Source organism: Eleutherodactylus coqui, chromosome 8 (assembly GCF_035609145.1).
Source record: "Eleutherodactylus coqui strain aEleCoq1 chromosome 8, aEleCoq1.hap1, whole genome shotgun sequence".
Taxonomy (NCBI): Eukaryota; Metazoa; Chordata; class Amphibia; order Anura; family Eleutherodactylidae; genus Eleutherodactylus; species Eleutherodactylus coqui.
The window spans coordinates 192,567,071-192,594,443 of NC_089844.1; the positions used below are offsets into that span (position 1 = coordinate 192,567,071).

Genomic DNA, 27,373 nt, shown 5'->3' on the forward strand with positions numbered 1-27,373 from the left:
TAAATTTTTTTTTTTTTTTTTTAATGATAGCAGAGAGAGAAAACGCATCAATTCTGCCATAGATTTTTTTAATTTTTTTTTACACCGTTAATCATGCAGCATAAATGAGACTTTCCATTTTTTCTGCAGACCGGTACGGTTACAACGATACCAAAATTCTAACATTTTTTTTAGGTTTTCCCACTTTTCTGCAATAAAAACCCTTTTTTTTGGAAATCTTTTTTCTATTCTAAATTGCTGCATTCAAAGTCACGTAACTTTTTTATTTTTTGATGTACAGAGCTCTATGAGGGCTTATTTTTTGCGAGACGAGCTGTAGATTTTATTGGTACCATTTTGGCGTACATACGACTTTTTTGATCACTTTTATAGCGTTTTTAGTGAGGCAAAATGCTAAAAATGAGCATTTTGCCTCAGTTTTTTAGCTTTTTTTTTAGCGTTTTTTTCGGTGCACAGTCAAAAGCATGTGCAACTTATTGTACGCATCATTACGGACGCGACAATACCAAATATGTGGGGTTTTATTTTTTTTTTACCTTTTTTTATGCTAATCTGAGAAAAAGCATAAAAAATGTTTTTTTACTCTTTTTTTTTTACATTTTTTTTAATTCATTTTTTAAATCTTTCTTTTTTTACACTGTTTGTGTCCCTCTGAGGGACTTTAATCACTGCCCTGATGATCGCTGTCATAAGGCATGGCAGAGCTACTGCTCTCCCATGCCTTATCGCTCATACAGCGATCTCAGGCATAGGCAATACAGGACGCCAGTGTCTGGCGTCCTGTTGCCATGGTGACAGGCCGGGCTCTCGCGATGACATCGCGAGTTCCGGCCGGAGACACAGAGGGAGCCGCGCTCCCGCTGTGAACTCTTCCCCTGCCGCGATCTACTTAGATCGCGGCAGGGAAGGGGTTAAAAGTGGCGGGCGCATCTCCGATGTCCCCCCGCTGCTGCAGCGAGACGCCGGCTGTGACTGACAGCCGGCTCCCGCTGCGGGATAGCGCTGGATCACATATGATCCAGCGCTATCTCCAGGACGTAAGTTTACGCCCTGTTGCGGGAAGTACCCCGCTCCCAGGACGTAAACTTACGCCCTGCAGCGGGAATGGGTTAATACTGCGATATCGCTGCGTTTTTTAAATGCAAATGTAAATAAGACCCCTAATCTGCTCGATGTTTTAATTTGTCTTTACATTTTCAAAGTAATTAAAAAATGTTTTTTGAATTCTGCATAGAGATATATAATCAGAAAATGAGCTATTATATAAATCACATTTTGGCGTTAAACATATATTCATTGTAAAAAAAATCCCTCCCCTAGAAGTTGTCATATGGGATGAGCAAAAGGATCATTTATTGTGGTAAACTGAACCCTTGCAGGGAGGCTCTAAGACTTTGTTGTACTGCCTCTAGCTTGGCTACAAGATGTGATATGGGTGGGCATGGAGGCACTAGGACTTTGTTGTACCACCTCTAACTTGGCTACAAGATGTGATACGGGTGGGCATGGAGGCTCTAGGACTTTGTTGTACCGCCTCTAACTTGGCTACAAGATGTGATACTGGTGGGCATGGAGGCTCTTGGACTTTGTTGTACCGCCTCTAACTTGGCTACAAGATGTGATACGGGCGAACATGGAAGCTCTAGAACCCTGTTGTCCTACCACTAGTTTGGATATAAGATGTGATAGGGTGGGCAAGTATGTAGGTTCTAATACCCTGTTGGACTGCCTTTAGCTTGGATACAAAATGTGATACCGGTGGGCATGGAGGCATACAGGTTCTGTATGATATCCGGCAACATATCATTCCTTATTTGCTGAAACTGAGCCTCTAGATCCTGAAAACTCATAGGTCATCGAAGTTGACATCCCAGATGGTCCCATATATGTTCTATTGGCGATAAATCATATAACCAGGCAGGCCCCATAATTGTAGCAATGTTGCAGAGGCATTCTTGTGACCCCATTGTGTGCAGCTAAGCATTATCCTGATGGAAAATGCCTTTTGGAAGCCGCCATGAGAGGATCACATGTGGCTGCAGGATGTCCTGAACATATTGCTGAGCCATCATTGTCCCTCATGCCACTACTAGGGGGAACCGACTGTCTTATGCCCCCAGACTATCACAGCAGCAGGGGGCAGTGTACCTCTTCACAACAAAGGCAGGATTGAGGCGCTTATCCCGAGGTCTCCAGACATGAACACAGCCGTCGTCAGCGCCCAAACTAAACCTGGATTAATTGCAGAAGACAACCTGGTTCCAAATGTATCATCGAGTTTCATCGTTCAAGACCCCACTGCAAATGGAAACAATGGTGGGTGTCAAAGGCAGTACATGTAAGGGGCAGCGTGAGACCAAATGTTCCTCAGCCAAGAGCCTGGAAATGGTTCCAACAGACACAGGGGTGTAATGATGGCGCTACCTGTCTCTGGATGGTGGATAATGAAATAGTTGGAGCTGCAGGTGCTTGTCGGATGATCAGACAATCCTCTCTACTGGTGGTCTGTAGGAGATGTCTTGAGCCTGGTCACCTTGTGTGCCCTCATCCTCTCTACTAGTGGTCTGTCGGGGGTCCTGAGCCCGGTCGCCTTGTGTATCCTCTATCCACTGGTCCCAAAACCTTCTAACAGTCTGGTCAGAATGGCCCAGGGGGGGACAATTCATTAGTACAGCCATCCAGCTTCTCACATCCCAATAATGCGCCCCTCTCAGACTCTGGTAATAGGGTGAAATCTCTTTGATTGCATTGTAGAGGCGTCTAGTGGTCAACAAGCTCTACACAGGTAGAAAAATAGGTCTACGACACACAAGGAGCCTCTGAAAGGCTTTTATAGGCCAAGCGTGGAACCACTTCCATGGCCTCCAGTGACAAGACCGTCCATCTAATCACACATTGACTCTCATCATTTATATAACTATCTGAGAGCTGAGTTTTGCCCCAAAATGACAACTTCTTCTAGCTGTTTGATTTTTTTTTTGCAAATAGTGAATTTTGTAAAGTATTTTTGTAGATTTTTTTTCTTAATTCTCAGTCACATTATATATTTAAAAACATCCTAAAATTCTACTTTTTTTCTCACTGACCAAATAGCCTAATACTACTCTGATACTTCTTGATATGTAGAGGAACCTTTGCAGCAGTCATCTCACTGACAGCACAGGCAGGATTACACTAAAAGGTGACACCTATATGTAGATAACACAAGACCCACCAGTCACAATAGATGTCACGGGTCACCTCCTCTCCTCCCTGCACCTTGACCACAAAGTCTAATACTAGTCTGACACTTCCTGTAGAGAAAGCTTTACAGCAGTCATCTCACTGACATCACAGGCATGATTACACTGATAGGTGACACCTATATGTAGATTACACAGGAGCCACCATTCACAATAGATGTCACAGCTCACCTCCTCTCCCTCCATGCACGCTGACCAGAGAGCCTAATGCTAGTCTGAGTCTTCCTGATCTATAGAGGAAGATTTACAACAGTCATTTCACTGACACCACAGGCAGGATTACACTGAGTGGTGACACCTATATGTAGATAACACAGGAGCCACCATTCACAATAGTCACATCTCATCTCCTCCCCCTCCCTGTACACTGACCATTAATCCTAATACTAGTCTGATACTTCCTAATCTGTAGAGAAAGCTTTACAGCAGTCATCTCACTGACATTGCAGGCAGGATTACACTGAGAGGTTCCACCTATATATAGACTAGCTGATATACCCGTCCTCACCCAAGTTAATTTGATACAGGTGTTTATGTGTTGCTTGCACAGCGAATTTTATGAAGTCATGGTTACTTTAGAGTAATCAAGGAATAAAATATGTATACACATAGAAGAGCATTAGATTCTCCTCAGGCTGCATGTACCAATGTCCCTCTGCAGAATGTGCGACCCCTCCCACTCTCCTCATTTAGAGCCTAAAGAATCCTTCCGCCAAATTTCACGCTTTTATGACACAGAGAAGTTACATTGCATAGGGGTACACTTACTTTTGCACTTAGCATTGAATAATTGAGGTGGGACCCCTTTACTTTTTCTATTTAGGACCTAAAGAATGGTCGTGCCAAATTTCATGTTTGTACGACATTGAGAAGTTAGAGAATTAGATTTGGTACTCTACACAGGGGCGCCAATACTTTTCCACTTAGCATTTTCGAGTTGTAACCCATTTACTTTTCCTATATAGGACCTAAAGAATGTTCATGTTTGTACAACATTGGGAAGCTAGAGACTTAGATTTTGTACATTACATAGGGGTGCCAATACTTTTGCTCTTAGTGTTGAATTTTTGAGTTGTGACCTCTTTACTTTTCCTATTTGGACCTAAAGAATGAGCATCCCAATTTTCATGTTTGTACAACAAGTTAGAGAATAAGTGGCGAGTCAGTCAGTCAGGGCTGTCACCTTTATATATATATATAGACTACACAGGGTCCACCATGCACAATAAGTATAAGCTGTGACTATCTACCCCCTCCCATTTCTGCACAGGTCATGCCTAGAACAGGCTCCCAGACAAGTAAATGGAACAGTTCTGTCCATTGTGTGAATGGCCCATGAGACTGCTGAAAGCATATCTATAAATGTTGTAATGAAAACAAAGGTTTGGTACGGTGTTAGCCAGCAGAGCAAAATATGATTGTTCCCATCAAGAGAAACCAAGTAATATTGTAGATATGATACTTTTTAATGGCTAACAAAAATACATGATGTTACAGCGAGCTTGTGATCCTCTCGGGCTCTTCGTCTCTCGTGAAATGTAGCTCAGACAAGATGGCTGCCCACAGAGTTACAGAAAGAATAAAAAATTCCACAACACAAAAATGAAAACAGATTAGAAAAAAAAGGAAAATGTTTCTTTATCTGGTTTCAATTCATATGAAATAATTTGGTGATCTAGTCCGTTTAAGGGAGTTTCTAGCTTTTGCATTTCCGTTGTTATATCCGTGATGAAGGTGGAACAATGCCAGTAAATTGACTTTTTATAATATTGCCTCTTTTGTAACCGGCTCCTTGTGAATGAGACAGAGTAACATTTTAAAGACTGACTTCATGTCAATGAAAGTGACAAGAACAGAATGACAAAAACCCAATTTTATTAGTAAACATGATAAACCGCTTTCTTAAAGCTGATGTGGACACTAGAATGCTAGAGCATAAATCATAAGAAAGAGCTGTAGCCAATCTGATTCACGTAACAGACAGCTATTTATTCTTCAAACAGAAACCAGTAGAGGACTGACGCCTTCAGTGTGCCATACATTATAATAAGATGTAGAGTCTCCCTATCAAAAAGATTTTCCTTAGAACTGTAAAAGTTGTCTGAGTTTTATCGCAATACAAGAATTTTCAATAATCACCTTTTTTTTTTTTAACTTCCTTTCAATTAAGAAGTTCCACTCTAAAGTCCTAATCACACATTCAGTTTTTTTTATCTAGTGTTTGATGCATGTTTTAAACCAGACCTGAGAGACACATTTACAAAAATGTGCAGTTTCCTGAAGAAAGCAGTCACAGAGCTTCAGCCGTTACAATGTATCCAATAGATCTGCAGAGATGAGAGTCGCAGTTGGCAGCTACAATACTCACCATATTCATGTTTGTATCTTAAAGCCAATGAAGGCTCCGGGGAAACCAGTCAAAAGGAGACATCAACCTGTGACATCTGTCAGTTTGGAGCAGAGTGCGATGAAGACGCGGAGGATGTCTGGTAAGGGTTTCTGCAATTATCCTCTAATTTTGTTTTCTGTTTACGTCTTATGATAAGTGAATGCCATTATTAATTGCTGGATATATTATAGCACATCTTGCCAGACGTGTGAGGGTGGGATCGCACATTTCATCTATGTTTGCTAGAAGAATAAATGATTATGACAGTCTAGTCCACCGATCCCCTTATTTTTATTAAACTCTTCTTGATGTCAAAATCCACCAGTTTTGTGTTGGGTTTCCTCAGTTCCATTACAGCCAGATTTCATTTTTCTTGAACAGTATAGATGTTAAATAAACACCCAATGGACCAGGTGAAACACCAATGCAGAAACAGTTAAGCGCTAAATGTTGGTGCGCACACAGCTTCAATCTTTTCAGATGGTTCTCCCGAAGAGATGAATAGGAGGGTGCAATCACAGAGCCATGCGAAGAGAGTCAAGCTGTGTGTGGGTGGCTATAGATTAGATCTTACCAGGGTTTAGGTGCTGCTGATGTCATCTCTGCATGGGCTTTTGGAAGTTGGCCATCCAGGCCTATGTTTTAGTGTGTATATGCACAATTACACATGATACTGATTGATGACTACTGGTCACATCTCATTGTTACCGGCATTTCGCCCTTATTTTAAATATCATTTCATGTTGTCTTTGTCTCTTTTGAATAATAAAGTATTTCGATGATGTTTTAGGGGATATATTACCCATGGATATTTTTCCCTTGGGCAATTAGAATTGTGTTTATATAACCCAGAGTATTCCTAGTGCAATTTCATAATATATAAGCTATGTGTGCGTGCTAACTTCACGGGGACACAGTGCAGGAACGGGGCACAGGGTGGATATGAAACACAGCTCCCCAGGCTCCCCATTCCCTAAGCCTAAATGTAGTTTATGAGGCTCTAAGGTGATTGCAGGTTCCCTTTAATCCTAGATTCACTGGCATTATATTTCTATGTAACAGTTTAGAGTACAACGAAAACAAAGGTTTGGCACTGTGTCGCCAGTAGAGCAAAGTGCGATTGTTCTCAGTAAGAAAAAACAAGTGATCCTGTAGATACGAGACCTTTTACTGGCTAACAAAAATACACGATGTTACAGCAAGCTTTTGGACCCTTCCTCAGGCTGACGAAGGGTCTATAGAAAATCCAAAAGCCTGTTATACCATCGTGTATATTTGTTATCCATTAGGATGCATCATATCTACAACATTACTTGGTTTCTCCTTCTAAGAACAATCACATTTTGGAGAACAGACATGGGAATTACAAGGACATGGGAGAAAATTTAGCAGTGATTTCAATTTCCAGCACTTTCTATCAATTTTTCAAACCACTTATTAGCTGAATGTTTGAAGACAAAAAAACAAGCTTCATGATGTTCTACAAAATATGGACTGTATGCTTAATCTCTCCTCATAAAAAAAATTCCTCCCTATTAAATGTTAGGTATTATTTTCTCATTTTGCCTTTTCTACATTTTTGATACCCTTCACTTTCAATGGGGCTGCAGAAATACCCGATTAGCCAAATATTTTCATCAGCCTCATTGAAAGTAATGGATTTCTGACTGCACATTCTCGGAAAGCACTCCCTTCCTGCTGACATCACTGCGGTGGAAGAACCGATCCTCATATTGACAGGCAGAATGGGACACAGGAGTCCCTGTCTGGTGATTGGCTGGTGAAACCCCCACCGATAAGCAAGTTATCACCAGTCCTGTGGAACAACCTCTTCATGTTCAAGAAGCGTTGCCCCAGGTTCCTGATGCAAAGACATCCCAAACAAGACAAGTGTTCTGCTTTTAAGGAGGATCTCATTGTATTAGTAGGTTAGGGTTAGATTTCCTGTTCCCTCATTTCTTGTTTTATTTATTAACATTTTGTGCTCTCTACGTTAGTATATTGTATGTGTGTGTCCATACTTTTAGGACAACTAAATATGTTTATTTTGGACAAGGTGTTTTATGTCCAACTCGGACATAACACCCATTCCATCACGTTTATAGGGCTCAAAGGTGATGACAGGTTACCTTTAAGCAACATCCTGTGAATCACAAGTAATTCTTCAATCTTATACTTTAAAGAGTTTGCCTTGTGATAGGTCTTATCTGTCATGCAGTCACCCCAGCTGTGGCTCAGTCTTGAAATAGAGTACTAGAATGGTAGAGTTGGAAGGGACCTCCATGGTCATCGGGTCTTTCAGGGTCATCTGCTCCAACCCTCTGCTAAATGCAGGATCACTAAATAATCCCAGACAGATGTCTGTTCAGTCTCTGTTTAAAGACTTCCATTGAAGAAGAACTCTCCACCTCCCGTGGCAGCCTGTTCCACTCATTGATCCCCCTCACTGTCTAATATCTAATCTGTGTCTCCTCCCTTTCAGTTTCATCCCATTGCTTCTAGTCTTCCTTTGTGAAAATGACAATAGGGCTGATCCCTCTGCACTGTGATAGCCCTTCAGATATTTGTAGATGGCTATTAAGTCTTCTCTCAGCCTTCTCTTCTGCAAGCTAAACATTCCCCGATCCTGTAACCGTTCCTCATAGGACATGATTTGCAGACCACTCAACATCTTGGTAACTCTTGTCTGAACTTGCTCCAGTTTGTCTTTTTTAAAGTGGGGTGCCCAGAACTGGACACAGTATTCCAGATGAGGTCTGACTAAGGAAGAGTAGAGGGGGACAAATGTATGGCAGTGGGTGGTCATGTATGAGCACTACTACTCCAGTCACTGCAATGGGACTGCCAGAGGTAGTTCACTTGACTACAGTATCTCCGGCGGCCCTATTGAGCGCTGGTGCGTATGTGAGGTCGACCACTTCCATTCACTTCAGGACTGAGCCACGCCTATGGTGTCTGTATGACAAACTAATACCTGTTGTGACACAACCCCTGTAAGTTGTTTGGCAATGGGTTGTACCGTTTTGGCTCCCAGCTCAGATGCATAGCTATTAGTAAGGAGCCAGGGTAAAGGTGTTTATTTTTGGTATTTTATTTTGTAGGACATTACATTTCCTTTTCATATTGTTCGAGTTTCAGCGATTCTAGCGCATGGTTTACAACAGCACAACTAATATTCCAGTGACGTTGGCATCTACATGGCAGCAGCTGCTGTCTCACAATTGCTTTGCATGAATTTCACATACACTTGTTTGAATACTTACTGATAACCGGGCATGGGGTAAACTCAATCAAGCTCATTCCAGGCTTACAGTCACTGGATGGGGAAGCTCAATAGTGCAGAGATTTGTAGACAAATATTTCAATTCATTTAACTCTTTAATGGCCAAAGTGTTTGGGTCCTAGAGGACCAGGCACTTTTTAGTAACTTTATACATGTAGTGGTTTAAAGACCCCTTTTATTTATTGGGCTACCAAAATTATTTTTGTTGCTTTTTCATGACTTAGGCCTCATCTCCACGGGGAAAGTCAGGCCCGCTCCGGATTCTCCATGTAGAATCCGTAGTGGGTCCCTCCTGCCCCGCAGACATGAGCGCTTAAAATAAGAATTAACTCACCTCTCGCACGCTCCGGATCTTCCCTTCGTCGCGGCTTCATCTTCTCTCCGTCGTGGCCGGATCTTCTTTCTTCGGCCCGGCGGATGCGCACGGCACATCGGTTGCATGCCGCGCGCATGCACCGGCCGGAAGAAAAAAGATCCGGCCGCGACGGAGAGAAGATGAAGCCGCGATAAAGGGAAGATCCGGAGCGTGTGAGTATATTCCGATTTTGGTCTCCCGCGGATCCGGACGGCTTCCATAGGCTTTAATAGAAGCCTGCGGGAGCCGTCCCCGCGGGAGACCCGCACAAAAATGGAGCATGGTCCATTTTTTTTCATGCTCCATTTTTAAAAAAATAACTTTTATTGACCATCCGCGGGTATTTATCTACCCGCGGGTGGTCAATGCATCCCTATGGGATGCGGATCTGCATGCGGGTCATCTGCTGCGGATCCTAATTCATAATTTGCCCGTGGACATGAGGCCTTGGGCGCCTCCACATGTGCGCTAAAACGCTGCGTTTTTTACTCTATTTGAGATTGAGTAAAAAAGCTGATTTATGAAACCAATGTTTTTCAATGGTTTCATTTACATCTGTGATCTGCTGTGATGCTGCAATAGCAAAAAATCACAGCATGTTCTATCTTTTGGCTTTTTTTTTGCCTTTTTATGCATCTGTGTTTCCATGTAAAGCCATCATTTGTTCAATTTGGGTGAAAAAAGGCACAACAACACACTTTACAAAGCAGACACACATTTGCCCTATTGCTGCGTTTTTCGTCCGCCCAAAAAGGCAAACTCCTGTGTGGAGGCACTCTTAAGGAGCTGTTTTTTAATACATTTTTCACTGACCTTTTTGTTTTATTAAGGGTACTGATCACTTGCCTTTTTCACGTGATTGTCAATGGGACTTTCTAATGTTAAAAATGCTTTGCAAGTTGGTGCGTTTTTAACATTAGAAAGACCCATTGACAATCGCGTGAAAAAAAAACAGTGATATCGCCTGAAAAAAGGGCAGCTAGAATGCGTGAAAAAGTGTGCAGGAGGCCTTAGGGGACTGAATAAAAAATAAATAAAAATTACAGCACTTTATTTTTCAAATTAGTACATTAGGCCCAGGAGAATACATATGTAAAAGGAGAAAAAAAAGACTTGATTGGACTCGAGGGATTGCCCTTGGAGAGACCATGGCCACCAGAAGTAATCAGCACACTCCTGTGATTCAAGAGCACTTGTAAATTCAAATGGCCGGTATGTAGGACATTGGAGATGTCTCACTCAAGGGTTTAATGTCAGGAACTAAATGTGTACCAGTAATCTGCTCGCATTGTGTATTAGGGGGTGACAACATTAGGGACGCCCTTTATCAAGCAGTTACATGGACATGAAAAATAATTGCATTCCTAGTTAGAAAATAAACATTACTGTTAGACAGTACAGGGACTGTGGAGCCAGACATGGAGAAGCATGTGGAGTAAGAGGAGGGGTTCCAGCAAAACCTAGACCGGCATAATGACCATCACATGGTTCACAGACAACTTGTGGCTTCATCTATGTGGCCAGGTGCCTATGCACATGGTTACACAGATGGAAACACACAAAACATGGCCAAAACATCAACATTTGGGCCACAACTAACTGGCATGACCTCCACAAAACAACACTGTATCCCGTAAAAGTTGGTGTGTGGTGAGCATTGTCCTGCTTCTGTATCAGTAGCCCTGTCTTCTTCAATGGCACCTTCAATACCCGACAGCACTCACAGAACTCGTGAACTAGCAATTTGTAGGCTATTTTTAGGCTTAGACCCAAGAGAGGAGCATTCTGAGAGGAAGGTGCCCATCTTTCCCAGGTTAAGATTAAACCACCTGGTATTAGTGTTAGGACCCATCTGAGAGCGCGGTCACCTGGACGTTGGTAGATGGGCCAATATGATTTGATCAAATTATATACGAAGAAGCCTCCATTATTTAATGTGATTAGAGTAATTATTATAGATATGTATACTAGTGATAGTAAGTGTATTTTGCATGCTTTTGCCACTTTTTGGTTTCTGCTTCTACATATACACACTGCTTCACAGAGAAAATGTCCCACCATGAAGATTTTATTGCAACATCATGCCATTTTCAGGGTATATTCAAACAGGTTATGGAAAGTGATGCAGTTTGGGGCCAATCATGTAATCTAGGAGCGTAACAAAAGGGGAAAACCAGTCTGTGAAGATCATTTTGGTGACGTTTCACGCCCATCAGAGCTGCTTTGTATTGTTGTTCTTTTTGTCTAAATAAAAGGGACCGAATACACTGCATGACGCACCGTAAGCCATGATAAATTCTGTACCAAGATCCACAGGCGACCTGTGGATTTTGGTGGAAACTTGAAAATAGCTTAAAACCTGCCTGTAATTCTGCATCAAAATTCTCAGTTCCACCTACAGATATGGTGTGTAATTCCACAACTGTAATTTGGCTGCACCCTGCCATGTAATTCTGTCCCATACAAAGGTCCCTAAGAAGTGAGGATGCCTCTAAAATGCCATTGTAAGTCTTTTCACGAAATAGATGAGTTTACATGTTCAGTAAAGGTTTTAATGTAGGGCTATGTAGAGCCAGTTGTTTTTATTGAAGGGGTTGTACCAGAATTTTAAGTTATCCCCATCCACAGGATATCCATGAGATAGCGGATACTTGCTGATCTGTGGGGTACTCACCACTGAGACCCCCACCAATATGGAGAACAGGACTCCCGTGTTCCATTCTCCAGTGACTGCGGGGGTCTCTTCTCCCTCTGCAGTGACGTCAGCATGATGGGAGAGCTGGCCGAGCATGCTTGGTTTATTTCAATGGGGCTGATGGAAATAGGCGAGCAGGTGGTGCTCGGTTATGTCCACAGTCCCTTTGAAGGTGAATGGAGTGCCAGTGCGCTTGTGTGAAAGGAGACATGGGCGGGAGTCTCAGCGGGAAGACCCCCACTGATCATCAAGTTACCCCATATCCTGTAGATATCTTGTGGTTAGGGGAAAAACTTGAAGTTCTGGTACTACCCCTTTAAAAGGAATTGTTGAGTTTCTTGTCATTCGGGCATTTCTTCATGGCGCGGTATTCTCTCTGCACGGCGGTGTATATGTATGTGTATTTGTATACTCCCTCTTTATGGATTTTATGGACAGCTCTATGATGACAGTCATCATCGAAGCCAGTGCTAAAAAAACAACTGTTAGGAGATGAGAGGAAAATAGTAGATTGTGGCTGTAATCTGTAATTGTGGAAGGGTTGTCATGGCAACCTCCTTTGGAAAAGGTCAGAAAGTATAACATTTGATTACTAGTTTAGAATAGTGATCCGATTCTATACGCCTAGATCTTTTTTAGCCAACGGTTGTGTGCGTGGCCACATGTTGTTCTCGGGACGGAATACTCTGCTTTAGTGCAATAATATATAAATCTAATAACATTGCAAAAATGAGTAAAAAAAAACAACCATTTTCCTCGGTTCAATAGGACTGCTGCTTTAGCGATGCTTTACACATTTTCTGTGCTTTTGGTCCATATTGACAGACAAGGTAGATTATAGTTTCTGCGATAGAATAGGCTTCTCGCGATCTGATGGCGGCTCGCTACCAGCAATCTGCAGTCATGTCTCTGACTGAAATACATTCTCCTGTTTCCACACAATTTGAGTAAAGGATTAAGTGATCCTCCGGAGCCGTCACCCAATTATACATCACATATAGCAGATTGCTAAATCTAACATACACGGGCGGGTGACAACGCTATAACCTCCAAGTATTGCGCAGACATTATGGCATCCGCAGATTTCTAGGTGAACTGCTCTATCTCTGTATGCCTCAGGTTTAAAGGGGTTGTCCCGCGGCAGCAAGTGGGTCTATACACTTCTGTATGGCCATATTAATGCACTTTGTAATGTACATTGTGCATTAATTATGAGCCATACAGAAGTTATAAGAAGTTTTTCACTTACCTGTTCCGTTGCTGGCGTCCTCGTCTCCATGGAGCCGTCTAATTTTCGGCGTCTAATGGCCAAATTAGACGCGCTTGCGCAGTCCGGGTCTTCTTCTTTTCTCCATGGGGCCGCTCGTGCAGGATGCCGCCTCCGTGTAGCTCCGCCCCGTCACGTGCCGATTCCAGCCAATCAGGAGTCTGGAATCGGCAATGGACCGCACAGAAGCCCTGCGGTCCACCGAGGGAGAAGAACCCGGCGGCCATCTTCAACCGGTAAGTAAGAAGTCACCGGAGCGTGGGGATTCAGGTAAGCGCTGTGCGTTTTTTTTTTAAGTCCCTGCATCGGGGGTTGTCTCGCGCCGAACGGGGAGGGGGTTGAAAAAAAAAAAAAAAACAGTTTTGGCGCGGGACAACCCCTTTAAGAAGACCTAGCCGGAATTTATCAAGTGATTTGCAACATTTATATCACGTAAAAGAGTCCCAAACTACGGTGCACGCCACATTTACACTGCAGTTTATAAATGATCTCTTCTCTGGCAAGAAAAGTAGGGGGGGGGGGGGGGGGGAGGTAGTTAGATACTAGTAAGATAGATTGAAAGTTTTAAGCCAGAAAAAATTGTGCCAGAAAATCTCTACCTGCTCATAACGGACATGGAATTAATTTTCTGAGCCTAATCTACTAAATTGATGAGACCCTTCCCAAAGGTAAAGATCCTGATGAGGGCGACCAACGACAGGAGCCTGGAGCGAGCCTGACTCTCCCTGGTTGGAAACACGGACAATGTTTGCTACAATATGTACAGTATTGATGCTGAACAACATGCAGTTAACCAGATGAAATACTAATGGAGGGATAGCAATAAGTCAGGAGATAGATGAAATACCACCAAATAGACTTACCTGGCAGTGGAAGAGGACGGGAGCCACCGCCTAGACCAGAGGCCCCTTCAGACTAGAAGCATAACCAGCATCCTCAATGAGGAGGAGCTAGAATAAATGTGTACAGAAACCTGATGATTGACCGGTTGGCTGACACACCTTCCAGCTCACTAATCCATCCACACACCAGCAGAGAAGTGTCCACGTCAGTGTTCAATACTGAAGTGGCACTGGGCATGTGGTGGCATGTGGATCACATGTACTGGGACTGACGCCATGATGTCACCCTGGTCCCAACCTGACACGGGCCGGCAAGCCATGACAAAAAGCATGCTCAGTTGTGCTCCCTGCTGCCCAGAGTCTCATTTTCAGCTGTGTACGATGTGGCAAAGCAATGTCCCATACTTCACACATAAGGCAGAGGGGCGAAAAGTCTGTGGAGGAACCCTGTTGTGGCACCTAACGTTTTAAGCCAGAAAAATAACGCTAAAGTGGTGGAAATCTCTGCCTACTCATAGCAGGCATAGAATTCATTTCCTGGCTTAGTGCAGTCCAAAAAGTAATACATTTCGCATATAGAGTTTGTATTTGAATTTGACAATTGTGCCATTCTTCATCAGATGCCATAGTGACGGGTACTGTGCTCTAAAACCATTGAGTTTAACGGAAAATACCTCTGTATGACTCTGTCAGCTTTTGATTTCCCTTTCCAGCTACAGGGCATATATGTACGAGCTAATTGGGAAGTGGTTGGCATGAAAATATTATATTATATGCATGGCGCTGGGTCAGGAGCTGAGCCCATGCTATCTGCAGCAGGAGCCAGCTGCAACAGCAGGGGTCGTTAAGAACACTGATAACCTCTGTTAACCCCTTACATGCTGCGATCAATGTTGATTACAGCATGTATGACGTTAATAGAGGAAGGGCATTCTCTTTGTGATGTCATCAGCCCTCCACCATGAAATCGTGGAGGGATGATAAGTTGCCATGGCAACCAAAGGCCTAATACATTTAGATTATAAGCCCTCGTAAGGAGTAAACCCTATGATTTACAGTGCTGTGAAATATGTATATGTTATGTAAATGAGTAAAATAAATAAATAATACGCTTCAGTACAGAAGTACTGCGGTGTATTATCTGAGTGATCAGAAGATCACAGGTTCAAGTCCCCAAAAGGGATGTAAATAAAAATAGTAAATGAAAGTTCATGTAAAAAAATTTGAAAGCACCTTTTTTATGAATGTTTGCTTTTTATATTAATAAAAAATTTGTTTGGTAATGACCTGTACAGTAAATAGAAAACACTTTTTATCCTGCACAGTAAATGCAATGAAAAAAAGTTAAAAAAAAAACCTCAGTGAAAATGTTTTTGTTGTTTTTTTTTTTTCTTTCAAAAAATACAATAAAAGTGACTAAAAAAGTCATATGTACCCCAAAATGATAATGATAAAAACTAGAACTCATCATTCAAAAAACAAACCCAATATCATAGCTCCGCCCATGGAAAAGTCAAAAAGTTCTTTGAATGCAGCCATGCAAAAAAAATATATTCTTTTTCTAAAAAAAAGGCTTTTTATTGTAAAAAAGTGCAAAAAAAGCACACCCGCTGTCTTGGGGCTATATTCAATGCTGATCTCTCCTTTACATCCAATCTCTGTCCTGGACATGTCAGCTGCACCTCAAGAACATCACAAAAATCCGCCCTTTCCTCACTGTAGACATGCTAAAAACGCTCACTGTTGCCCTCATCCACTCCCGGCTGGATTATTGCAACTCGTTGCTGGTCGGTCTCCCCTGCTCCAGACTCTACCCCCACCAATCCATTCTGAATGCGGCAGTCAGGCTCATCTTCCTGTCCAGCCGCTACTTGCACACCTCTGCCCTGTGCCAGTCACTGCATTGGCTGCCCGTCAAATACAGAATTTAGTTCACTCACTACCTTCATCCATAAAGCCCTCCACAGATTTCATTAGCTCCGCCCCATCCCACCTCCTCACCTCTCTGGAGACAGGACAGTGTGGGGGCTAGTGTGCTGAGCTCCCGCCCTCTCACCACTCCTCACCACTGTTTGCAATGGGAGGGGTGGGGCGGGGCAGAGTTTAGGGCTGTCTATACATATCAATTAGCTGTCTGCTGAATGCTTGTTTGCAGACAGCTATCTCTACAGACAACCCCCATACACATGCATGCTCAAATAAGCCAAATGTGCATGTGCTCCGAATGGAGAGACGGGAAATAAGGCACTTATAGACTCCTCTGTTTATGTTAGGCATGTTGAAATCCATCCAATCCTTGTTTCCCCCCAAATCTGCCATCAAGGGACAGTCAGGAAACCATCACGCACTTTAGCGGGCACTGCTGACTTACTTTTCATGTGCAAAAACCAAGAAATGCCAACAACACAGCTTGATGCTATATACAGCTGGACAGGTGCATGCAAAGTCACATCAAAGGGTCTGACCCAAAGAAGGCCACATTGTAATCCTGAATATAAAGATGAGCGTGACAGCATCCAAAGGTGCAGCTTAAAAAAGGATTCTCCAAACGATAAAACATACCAACGTTTCGACTCCTGAGAGTCTTTTTCAAGTACTTTTCTTGTGTACGGCCAGTTGAACCTGTGTAGTGTATATATATATACCTGTATGGCATGTAACAAGTTGCCACTGGTCTGCCATAGAAGGGTTAAGAAAAAGGACTCAACTGACATTCTGTAGCATCTTAAAGACTTCTGTTCTTAGCAACAATACCTTCACTTGTTACTTAATTACCATTGATTGACACTTTCTATATTTTCTTGCTTTCTTTTTTTCTGCTGTGAAAAGTAATTTGTGAAAATTATAGAAATCCAATTGTAGACTCATTTTGCTTAGGGCTTTCTGACATCTTCTGGGCTCCAGTCCATACAATATGAATATGACTTTAGATGTACTGGACTTTGTCCTTGAACAGTCTTCCCTGATGGGAGGATACTGGGAAAAGTGAATTTTGTCTCAGTTAATATGATGCAAAAAATGTTAACAAAAAAAATGGAACAGAGGTTTGCAGATTAAGCAGAACCATGACCAGTGATTAAAAGTGGATTTTAGTTAATGACAGTCCAAGAACACATGCACAATCATCCGTATAATTAAATAGACTGCAGAGCTCAGATAAAAAGCATGTTAATAAATTCACCATTTCCCAGGATTTTGTTTTCCCTCTATGTTTTATAGTCTTGGAGCCTTATGGTCAAATAAATCCTTATTTCCTTTTTTATAGTTGTTCAGCTTTACTGACTCACTGATTGACATATAGCAGAAAGGCAGGCTTGTACGCTTTGGGAAAGTTGTTTCTTTGAACTGCTTCTTATATAACTCAAATGCAAAGCAATCAAAATGTTATATGTGCAATAACTAACTTATACCATGCAGATGTATTAGTATTAATTACTATGTTATTCATTGCTGTAGCACGGCCATGTTCTGTACACTTATATTGGATCCTGTTCCCATGGGGGCTTACAATTTGTATTCACCTGTAAATGTTCTTGGAGTATGGGAAGAACCCAAGCAAACATGAGAAGAATATACAAACTCCATGCCAATGTTGTCCTTGGTTGGATTTGAACCCAGGACCCCATTGCATTAAGACCATTGTGCTGGATTAATACCTCTAGATTCCATTTTCCCCATACACTTCCACATAAAAACAGGGGAGCTTAGAAGCTTACTGCATACATTTAATATGAAGTGCAATGTATACATTAAATGCATTAGAAACAGTCCACATGAGATGTAATAAATGTCCAAACAGGACGAGTATACACACAAAACTCTATTGCTGAGAACTAAATGTATCAATAATGATCCCAAAAAGTGGGGATAAAGGAAAACTGGCTGAACCACAGACATGAGACATTCCTGTCTGCCAGTGGATGGCTCGCCCTGATGAGGGCGACCCCATGACAGGAGCCTGGGGAGACCCTGACTTTCCTAAAGATGATAGGGAGTTGTGACAAATGATAGATCACTCAATATGAATGACCACAAACACAGTGGGCAGCTAGGTGTTAAACAGCTTCACAGGCGTTAAAGTGAAATGTGCAGCAAACTTAGCTTGACTGGAGACTCAGGTCAGACGGGGAACCACAGACACCAGAACACCTTCAGACAGAATTCCACAGATCAGGTCTGAAATACCTTTAGATGTGTGCTTACACAAACTAAACCAAAAGTATATCCTGCGCCTTCCCGGAGGAGGAGCCAGAATAAATGTGCAAAGAGTAATTCTGATTAGCTGACTGGACTGCAACACATACCAGCCAACCACTTCATGATATAGAGACAGAGATGTGGAGTTGCCAGTGCCTAGCGCCAGAATGATAGAAAGCATATGCAGACGTGAGGATCACGAAGGTTGGGGCAGGCGCGGGGATGCCACCTCAGTCCTGCTTCTCCGCTGGTGCTGTCACACTGTGGCACTACAGTGGTGGCCGCAGGAAACCAGCATTTTATCACTTTTCTAGTCCGTGTAGGATTTGGAACTTTTGGAACTCTCTGTTGGAAAGATATCTTAATAAATCAATCGGAAAATAGTTTGGATGCTGTAATAAAAAATAGGAAAAAACAATGCTCAAGAGTGAACTTCAAAACATAAGCATGTTCAGTTGTGCTCTCTGGTGACCAGACTGTTATTTTAGGCTATGTATGATGTAGAGCAGTGCCTCCTACTTTACACATAGTGCAGAGCCAGAGAGGTTGGAGCCACCCTGTTGTGGTGCCTAGAGGCTTGTCAGGCTGTAATAGAGCTTATAATAGAGTCATGGAGGTGCGAAGAGGCAATGTAACAACTATGGCCAGATAAACGCCCTATGGAAGTGGACATGTATTATCACAGCTTACAAACTGGGAAAAACTGGTTGTGGCGCAATCTTCCAATAAGGCAATCTTCCAATAACTGCTTCTCCCCATAGCTGGAGATAGTAAGTCTTTTAAGCTGGTGCCTCTTGCTTGTCCCACTTATATACAGCTGAAACAAGTACACATCCGCTGGCTGTACATACCCCAGCACACGCTTGTTGCCTAAAACATTGCTTAAAGGGGTTGTCCCGCGAAAGCAAGTGGGTCTATACACTTCTGTATGGCCATATTAATGCACTTTGTAATGTACATCGTGCATTAAATATGAGCCATACAGAAGTTATTCACTTACCTGCTCCGTTGCTAGCGTCCTCGTCTCCATGGAGCCGTCTAATTTCAGCGCTTAATCGCCCGATTAGACGCGCTTGCGCAGTCCGGTCTTCTCCCTTCTGAATGGGGCCGCTCGTGCCGGAGAGCTGCTCCTCGTAGCTCCGCCCCGTCACGTGTGCCGATTCCAGCCAATCAGGAGGCTGGAATCGGCAATGGAACGCACAGAGCCCACGGTGCACCATGGGAGAAGACCTGCGGTCCACCGTGGGTGAAGATCCCGGCGGCCATCTTCGCAAGGTAAGTAAGAAGTCACCGGAGCGCGGGGATTCGGGTAAGTACTATCCGTTTTTTTTTTTTTAAACCCCTGCATCGGGTTTGTCTCGCGCCGAACGGGGGGGCTATTGAAAAAAAAACAAAAACGTTTTGGCGCGGGACAACCCCTTTAACTGCTGGTTTACACAATAAAGAGACGTTGGACTGATCTTCTCTCTTCCTGTTCACTTTATTGGAAGGCTTTTCTTCTACACACCAATTATCCTAAACTTCACAAATAGTCTGTCAAAAATGTGACCTAAAGCAATAGTTCTCAACTCCAGTTGTGAAGAACCCTCAACGGGTCATGTTTTCAGGATTTTCCTCAGTTTTCTCTCCATAGGATATCCTCAAATTATGAGCTATTGGGGGTACGAAAGGACTGGTTGACAGCCACAGACTTAGAGAGCATAGCTTCCTGCCATGCGTGGATGAACCGGCTCGAGAATTTATGTATGCTGAGCATCACTGCACTAATCCCAATTACTTGGGATTAGTGCAAAAATGAAAAAAAAAAATAACAGCTGGGCAAGTGATAAAATTAAAAAGACAGCATACTCACCTGTGTTTGGCCCTCCAGGACCCATATGAGCGGCTCCCGCTGCCCTGTCCCCATCCTCTGCTGTGGACAGCCAATCAGAGGCAGCAACGTCACCTTCCGAACTCCTGGCATCAGCATTCACATTCCAGTTCATCATGCCAGGAGTTTGGGACAGTGATGCGGCGGCCTCTAATTGGTCGCAGCTTGCACCTGAGGACAGGAGCCAGTCAGTTGGGGTTCGGGGGCTAAAGACAGATGATTATGTGCTCTTTCTATTTTATCACCTGCCCGGCCAGCAAGATTTTTTTTTTCATACAACCTCTTTAATGAAGCTGGCCCACCGCAGCAACTATTCATCTTATCCCCAGGATAGCTGATAAGTGTCTGATCGATGGGAGCCCCATCGATCCTCATAGTGGGAGTTCTGAGCCTCTCCATATGAATGGTGTGGCAATCACGTCTCCGCATTACTGCTCAATTCATATCTATGAGACAGCTGTACTCAGTCATTTCTGGCAGTCCCATAGAGATGGAGTATCAGAATGCATGCGTAACTGTCAATTCATTTATATGGCGAAAGTTGTCAATGTAACCAGTGGGGATTCCAACAGTCAGACCCCTTCAGATCAGACACTGGTCACCTATGTTGTGGACCTATATCACCTATACATTGCTGTAGAGGGCCAATCCATTGAAGCAGCTGGGAGTTGACAGTAGCCTTTCTCTGTCACTTCAGAAATTGGTAATCATAAGTCCATACAATATGGCGCTCATATTCCAGTACAGACGCACAATATGGCGCTCATATTCCAGTACAGACACACAATATGGCGCTCATAGTCCAGTACAGACACACAATATGGCGCTCATAGTCCAGTACAGACGCACAATATGGCGCTCATAGTCCAGTACAGACGCACAATATGGCGCTCATAGTCCAGTACAGATGCACAATATGGCGCTCATAGTCCAGTACAGACGCACAATATGGCGCTCATATTCCAGTACAGACGCACAATATGGCGCTCATAGTCCAGTACAGACGCACAATATGGCGCTCATAGTCCAGTACAGACGCACAATATGGCGCTCATATTCCAGTACAGACGCACAATATGGCGCTCATAGTCCAGTACAGACGCACAATATGGCGCTCATAGTCCAGTACAGACGCACAATATGGCGCTCATAGTCCAGTACAGACACACAATATGGCACTCATATTCCAGTACAGACGCACAATATGGCGCTCATAGTCCAGTACAGACGCACAATATGGCGCTCATAGTCCAGTACAGACGCACAATATGGCGCTCATAGTCCAGTACAGACGCACAATATGGCGCTCATAGTCCAGTACAGACGCACAATATGGCGCTCATAGTCCAGTACAGACGCACAATATGGCGCTCATAGTCCAGTACAGACGCACAATATGGCGCTCATAGTCCAGTACAGACGCACAATATGGCGCTCATAGTCCAGTACAGACGCACAATATGGCGCTCATAGTCCAGTACAGACGCACAATATAGCGCTCATAGTCCAGTACAGACACACAATATGGCGCTCATAGTCCAGTACAGACGCACAATATGGCGCTCATAGTCCAGTACAGACGCACAATATGGCGCTCATAGTCCAGTACAGACGCACAATATGGCGCTCATAGTCCAGTACAGACGCACAATATGGCGCTCATAGTCCAGTACAGACACACAATATGGCTCTCATAGTCCAGTACAGACGCACAATATGGCGCTCATATTCCAGTACAGACGCACAATATGGCGCTCATAGTCCAGTACAGACGCACAATATGGCGCTCATAGTCCAGTACAGACGCACAATATGGCGCTCATAGTCCAGTACAGACGCACAATATGGCTCTCATAGTCCAGTACAGACGCACAATATGGCGCTCATATTCCAGTACAGACGCACAATATGGCGCTCATAGTCCAGTACAGACGCACAATATGGCGCTCATAGTCCAGTACAGACGCACAATATGGCGCTCATAGTCCAGTACAGACGCACAATATGGCGCTCATAGTCCAGTACAGACGCACAATATGGCGCTCATAGTCCAGTACAGACGCACAATATGGCGCTCATAGTCCAGTACAGACGCACAATATGGCGCTCATAGTCCAGTACAGACGCACAATATGGCGCTCATAGTCCAGTACAGACGCACAATATGGCGCTCATAGTCCAGTACAGACGCACAATATGGCGCTCATAGTCCAGTACAGACACACAATATGGCGCTCATAGTCCAGTACAGACGCACAATATGGCGCTCATAGTCCAGTACAGACGCACAATATGGCGCTCATAGTCCAGTACAGACGCACAATATGGCGCTCATAGTCCAGTACAGACGCACAATATGGCGCTCATAGTCCAGTACAGACGCACAATATGGCGCTCATAGTCCAGTACAGACGCACAATATGGCGCTCATAGTCCAGTACAGACGCACAATATGGCGCTCATAGTCCAGTACAGACGCACAATATGGCGCTCATAGTCCAGTACAGACGCACAATATATCGCTCATAGTCCAGTACAGACACACAATATGGCGCTCATAGTCCAGTACAGACGCACAATATGGCGCTCATAGTCCAGTACAGACGCACAATATGGCGCTCATAGTCCAGTACAGACGCACAATATGGCGCTCATATTCCAGTACAGACGCACAATATGGCGCTCATAGTCCAGTACAGACGCACAATATGGCGCTCATATTCCAGTACAGACGCACAATATGGCGCTCATAGTCCAGTACAGACGCACAATATGGCGCTCATAGTCCAGTACAGACGCACAATATGGCGCTCATAGTCCAGTACAGACGCACAATATGGAGCTCATATTCCAGTACAGACGCACAATATGGCGCTCATAGTCCAGTACAGACGCACAATATGGCGCTCATATTCCAGTACAGACGCACAATATGGCGCTCATAGTCCAGTACAGACGCACAATATGGCGCTCATAGTCCAGTACAGACGCACAATATGGCGCTCATAGTCCAGTACAGACGCACAATATGGAGCTCATATTCCAGTACAGACGCACAATATGGCGCTCATAGTCCAGTACAGACGCACAATATGGCGCTCATAGTCCAGTACAGACGCACAATATGGCGCTCATAGTCCAGTACAGACGCACAATATGGCGCTCATAGTCCAGTACAGACGCACAATATAGCGCTCATAGTCCAGTACAGACGCACAATATGGCGCTCATAGTCCAGTACAGACGCACAATATGGCGCTCATAGTCCAGTACAGACGCACAATATGGCGCTCATAGTCCAGTACAGACGCACAATATGGCGCTCATAGTCCAGTACAGACGCACAATATGGCGCTCATAGTCCAGTACAGACGCACAATATGGCGCTCATAGTCCAGTACAGACGCACAATATGGCGCTCATAGTCCAGTACAGACGCACAATATGGCTCTCATAGTCCAGTACAGACGCACAATATGGCGCTCATAGTCCAGTACAGACGCACAATATGGCGCTCATAGTCCAGTACAGACGCACAATATGGCGCTCATAGTCCAGTACAGACGCACAATATAGCGCTCATAGTCCAGTACAGACGCACAATATGGCGCTCATAGTCCAGTACAGACGCACAATATGGCGCTCATAGTCCAGTACAGACGCACAATATGGCGCTCATAGTCCAGTACAGACGCACAATATGGCGCTCATAGTCCAGTACAGACGCACAATATAGCGCTCATAGTCCAGTACAGACGCACAATATGGCGCTCATAGTCCAGTACAGACGCACAATATGGCGCTCATAGTCCAGTACAGACGCACAATATGGCGCTCATAGTCCAGTACAGACACACAATATGGCGCTCATAGTCCAGTACAGACGCACAATATGGCGCTCATAGTCCAGTACAGACGCACATTATGGCGCTCATAGTCCAGTACAGACGCACAATATGGCGCTCATAGTCCAGTACAGACGCACAATATGGCGCTCATAGTCCAGTACAGACACACAATATGGCGCTCATAGTCCAGTACAGACGCACAATATGGCGCTCATAGTCCAGTACAGACGCACAATATGGCGCTCATAGTCCAGTACAGACGCACAATATGGCGCTCATAGTCCAGTACAGACGCACAATATGGCGCTCATAGTCCAGTACAGACGCACAATATGGCGCTCATAGTCCAGTACAGACGCACAATATGGCGCTCATAGTCCAGTACAGACACACAATATAGCGCTCATAGTCCAGTACAGACGCACAATATGGCTCTCATAGTCCAGTACAGACGCACAATATGGCGCTCATAGTCCAGTACAGACACACACTCCACCTCCTTGCGCCTTCACAGTTCTGCTGTGTGAATGTGTGACCTTGCATAAGGTGTTTGCTCTTATTAGGGCTTCTTCAGACAGGCGCATGTGCGAATATGTTTGTGGCTACGGAGCATATTAGCTCATAAACCTGTCAAAAGTCTTATTTTTTGGCAGTTCAAACTCTGCGCACAAGCAAAAAAAAAAGCAGGAAGACCGGCCCTGCCCCATCTTTTCTCATACATAGAAAGATAGGACAAGGCCGATTTTTCTCTCGCATAGTAATATCATGCGAGAAACACGGACATGAAAAATGAAACAATTGGAATCGATGGCTTCGCTTTGTAACGGTTTGCATGCATGGTTTTCGCGGCCGCCAAACTTGACAAAATCCCGGTTGTCTATTTAAGGCCTTACTTACGAAAGAAAACCGGCATTAGCATTTGGAAACCGGATCCTGCATTATACCGTATGCTGAAGCATGAAAACATGATCCATAATCAATCTTAGAGAATCCCCAGTTTATTAGCAGCATAGAAGAAAGTTTGCAGGGTGGCGGTTTATGACTTGGGCTCAAGGTGGCGGGATGAGACAATAGCTGATATCAAAGTAATTGTAAAGATTTATTCCTAATTAGCCGGCTACGGGGATGTTTTGAAAATGATTTTGGCTTACGAAACAGTGTAACAAATCTGAGGACCAAGCGGCAGCCCATTAAAGTAATAATGGTAACGTCTTGCAAGTCACTGAATGAAAGATTGTTAATGAAGATTTTTTCTTTCCTTTAGCCAGTCTGTTGTTTTGATATAGAAAATACACTTTGTGGTTCCTCACATAATTGATGGCCGCTTCTGGCATAAAGTACAGACTGCTATGGCAACGAAATGTAATTTAAGTATAAATCACTGCATAAGACATGTCGTACGGCCAGCACTGAAACACATTCATTATCAGGTATATTTCCATCATGTCCCAGTGCTGAGTAAAAGGAGACTTACTTTATATGTATTAGAAGCTACAGGATGCTGTACATCAGAGACTCAGAGAGGCCCCATCATTGGCCATGGCTACAGTGGAATTGCCTATCATCATAACTCCTTATTCGCCCCAAAATACCTTTTCATGAAAGGGGTTGTCCCGCGCCGAAACGGGTTTTTTTTTTTTCAACAGCCCCCCCGTTCGGCGCGAGACAACCCCGATGCAGGGGTTTAAAAAGCAAACCGCACAGTGCTTACCTGAATCCCCGCGCTCCGGTGACTTCTTACTTACCGGTTGATGATGGCCGCCGGGATCTTCTCCCTCGGTGGACCGCAGCTCTTCTGTGCGGTCCATTGCCGATTCCAGCCTCCTGATTGGCTGGAATCGGCACGTGACGGGGCGGAGCTACCAGGAGCCGCTCTCCGGCACGAGCGGCCCCATTCAGAAAAGAAGAAGACCCGGACTGCGCAAGCGCGTCTAATCTGGCGATTAGACGCTGAAAATTAGACGGCACCATGGAGACGAGGACGCCAGGAACGGAACAGGTAAGTGAAAAACTTCTTATAACTTCTGTATGGCTCATAATTAATGCACAATGTACATTACAAAGTGCATTAATATGGCCATACAGAAGTGTATACCCCCACTTGCTTTCGCGGGACAACCCCTTGAAGGTAACTATGGGGTCTTAAAGGGTTATTTCCATCTCGGGAATCCTATTTTAATGTGTTTAAAATCACAAAACACTACAGTTGCTTCTTTTCAAAATGTTCCGTTCTCCAGATATTGCAACTATTGATTCCCCTGCCCACTGGTTGTTTACTGCCCACTCCCGGGGAAATAGACCACCTATTCTATAGAAAGAAATGCAGAACACAGCGGTAGCAGGTGGCTGGGCCAAAGCTAATCCGTATGCGCTCCTGACATCCCATCTATCTGATTTAGAGGATAAAGCAGCACAAGTGCCGGCCTCCTTTGCTCCTCTGCTATCTTTCCATAGAAGAGGTGATCGATTTCCCTGGCATCAAGCAGTAAACAACTAGAGGGCACAGGAATGAATATCTGTAGTATCTGGAGAACGGAGCATTTTGGAAATAAACCTCTTCTGGGTGAGTGTAATTGTAATTTCGAATACATTGAAATAGGATTCCTGAGATGGAAATACCCCTTTAAGCTAGTTAGTTGTAACCATGGCATTACTTGCCACTAAGATCCCCATCAATCCTAAGAATAAGGGTTCTATGTCTCTCTTCCTCCTTGCTGCAGGCTCTCTGCACCCCCTTCAGTGAGGAGGAAATTGATTGGGTGGCAGTTGTGCACTGTGCTGCTCACATCACTTTTAATGCGACTGCCGGTGATCGCCAAGTATGAGTGTTTAGCTGTTTCCATCAGCACCAGGGGCGTAACTATAGAGGGTGCAGGGGATACGGTTGCCCCCGGGCCCAGGAGCCTTAGGGGGCCCATAAGGCCTCTCTTCGCCATATAGGTAACCCAGTACTATGAATAAAGCATTATAGTTGGGGGCCTTGTTACAGGTTTTGTATTGGGGCCCAGAAGCTTCAAGTTATGTCTCTGTACAGCATGGTTTAGGTATGGGTACGGGTACAGATACAAATAGAGGCGGGGGGCCTCAGCTCACGTTTTGCATCAGGGCCCCCGAGCCTTTAGTTACGCCCCTGATCAGCACCACTGAAATGAATGGAGTGGCAGCTGCCACAGCTCGATTCAATGTGGTCACTGCGAGTGGGTGCCAACAGGGCTGCAGTGAAGAGTAGACCCTCACCAATCAGACTTTTATATAGATGACAATGCTTGAACCATTCAAGACCAGCAGATCTATTCTTGACACCTGGTAGCTGTATTACTTGTTACTAAGCGATGGATGGACATACTGTCTTTTGCCAACTGCTTAGATACTTCTACTTAAAGTT

General features: G+C 44.0%; 1 protein-coding gene across 2 annotated transcripts in view; it reads left to right on the forward strand.

The window, feature by feature from the left end:
- Positions 1-27,373, forward strand: part of TMEFF2 (transmembrane protein with EGF like and two follistatin like domains 2) — an 895,617-nt gene that overhangs the window by 359,468 nt on the left and 508,776 nt on the right. For both annotated transcript variants that reach the window (XM_066577156.1, XM_066577157.1), the window contains exon 5: positions 5,635-5,731. In XM_066577156.1, the coding sequence (XP_066433253.1) occupies positions 5,635-5,731 (97 nt within the window). The remainder of the gene's footprint in view (positions 1-5,634; positions 5,732-27,373) is intronic.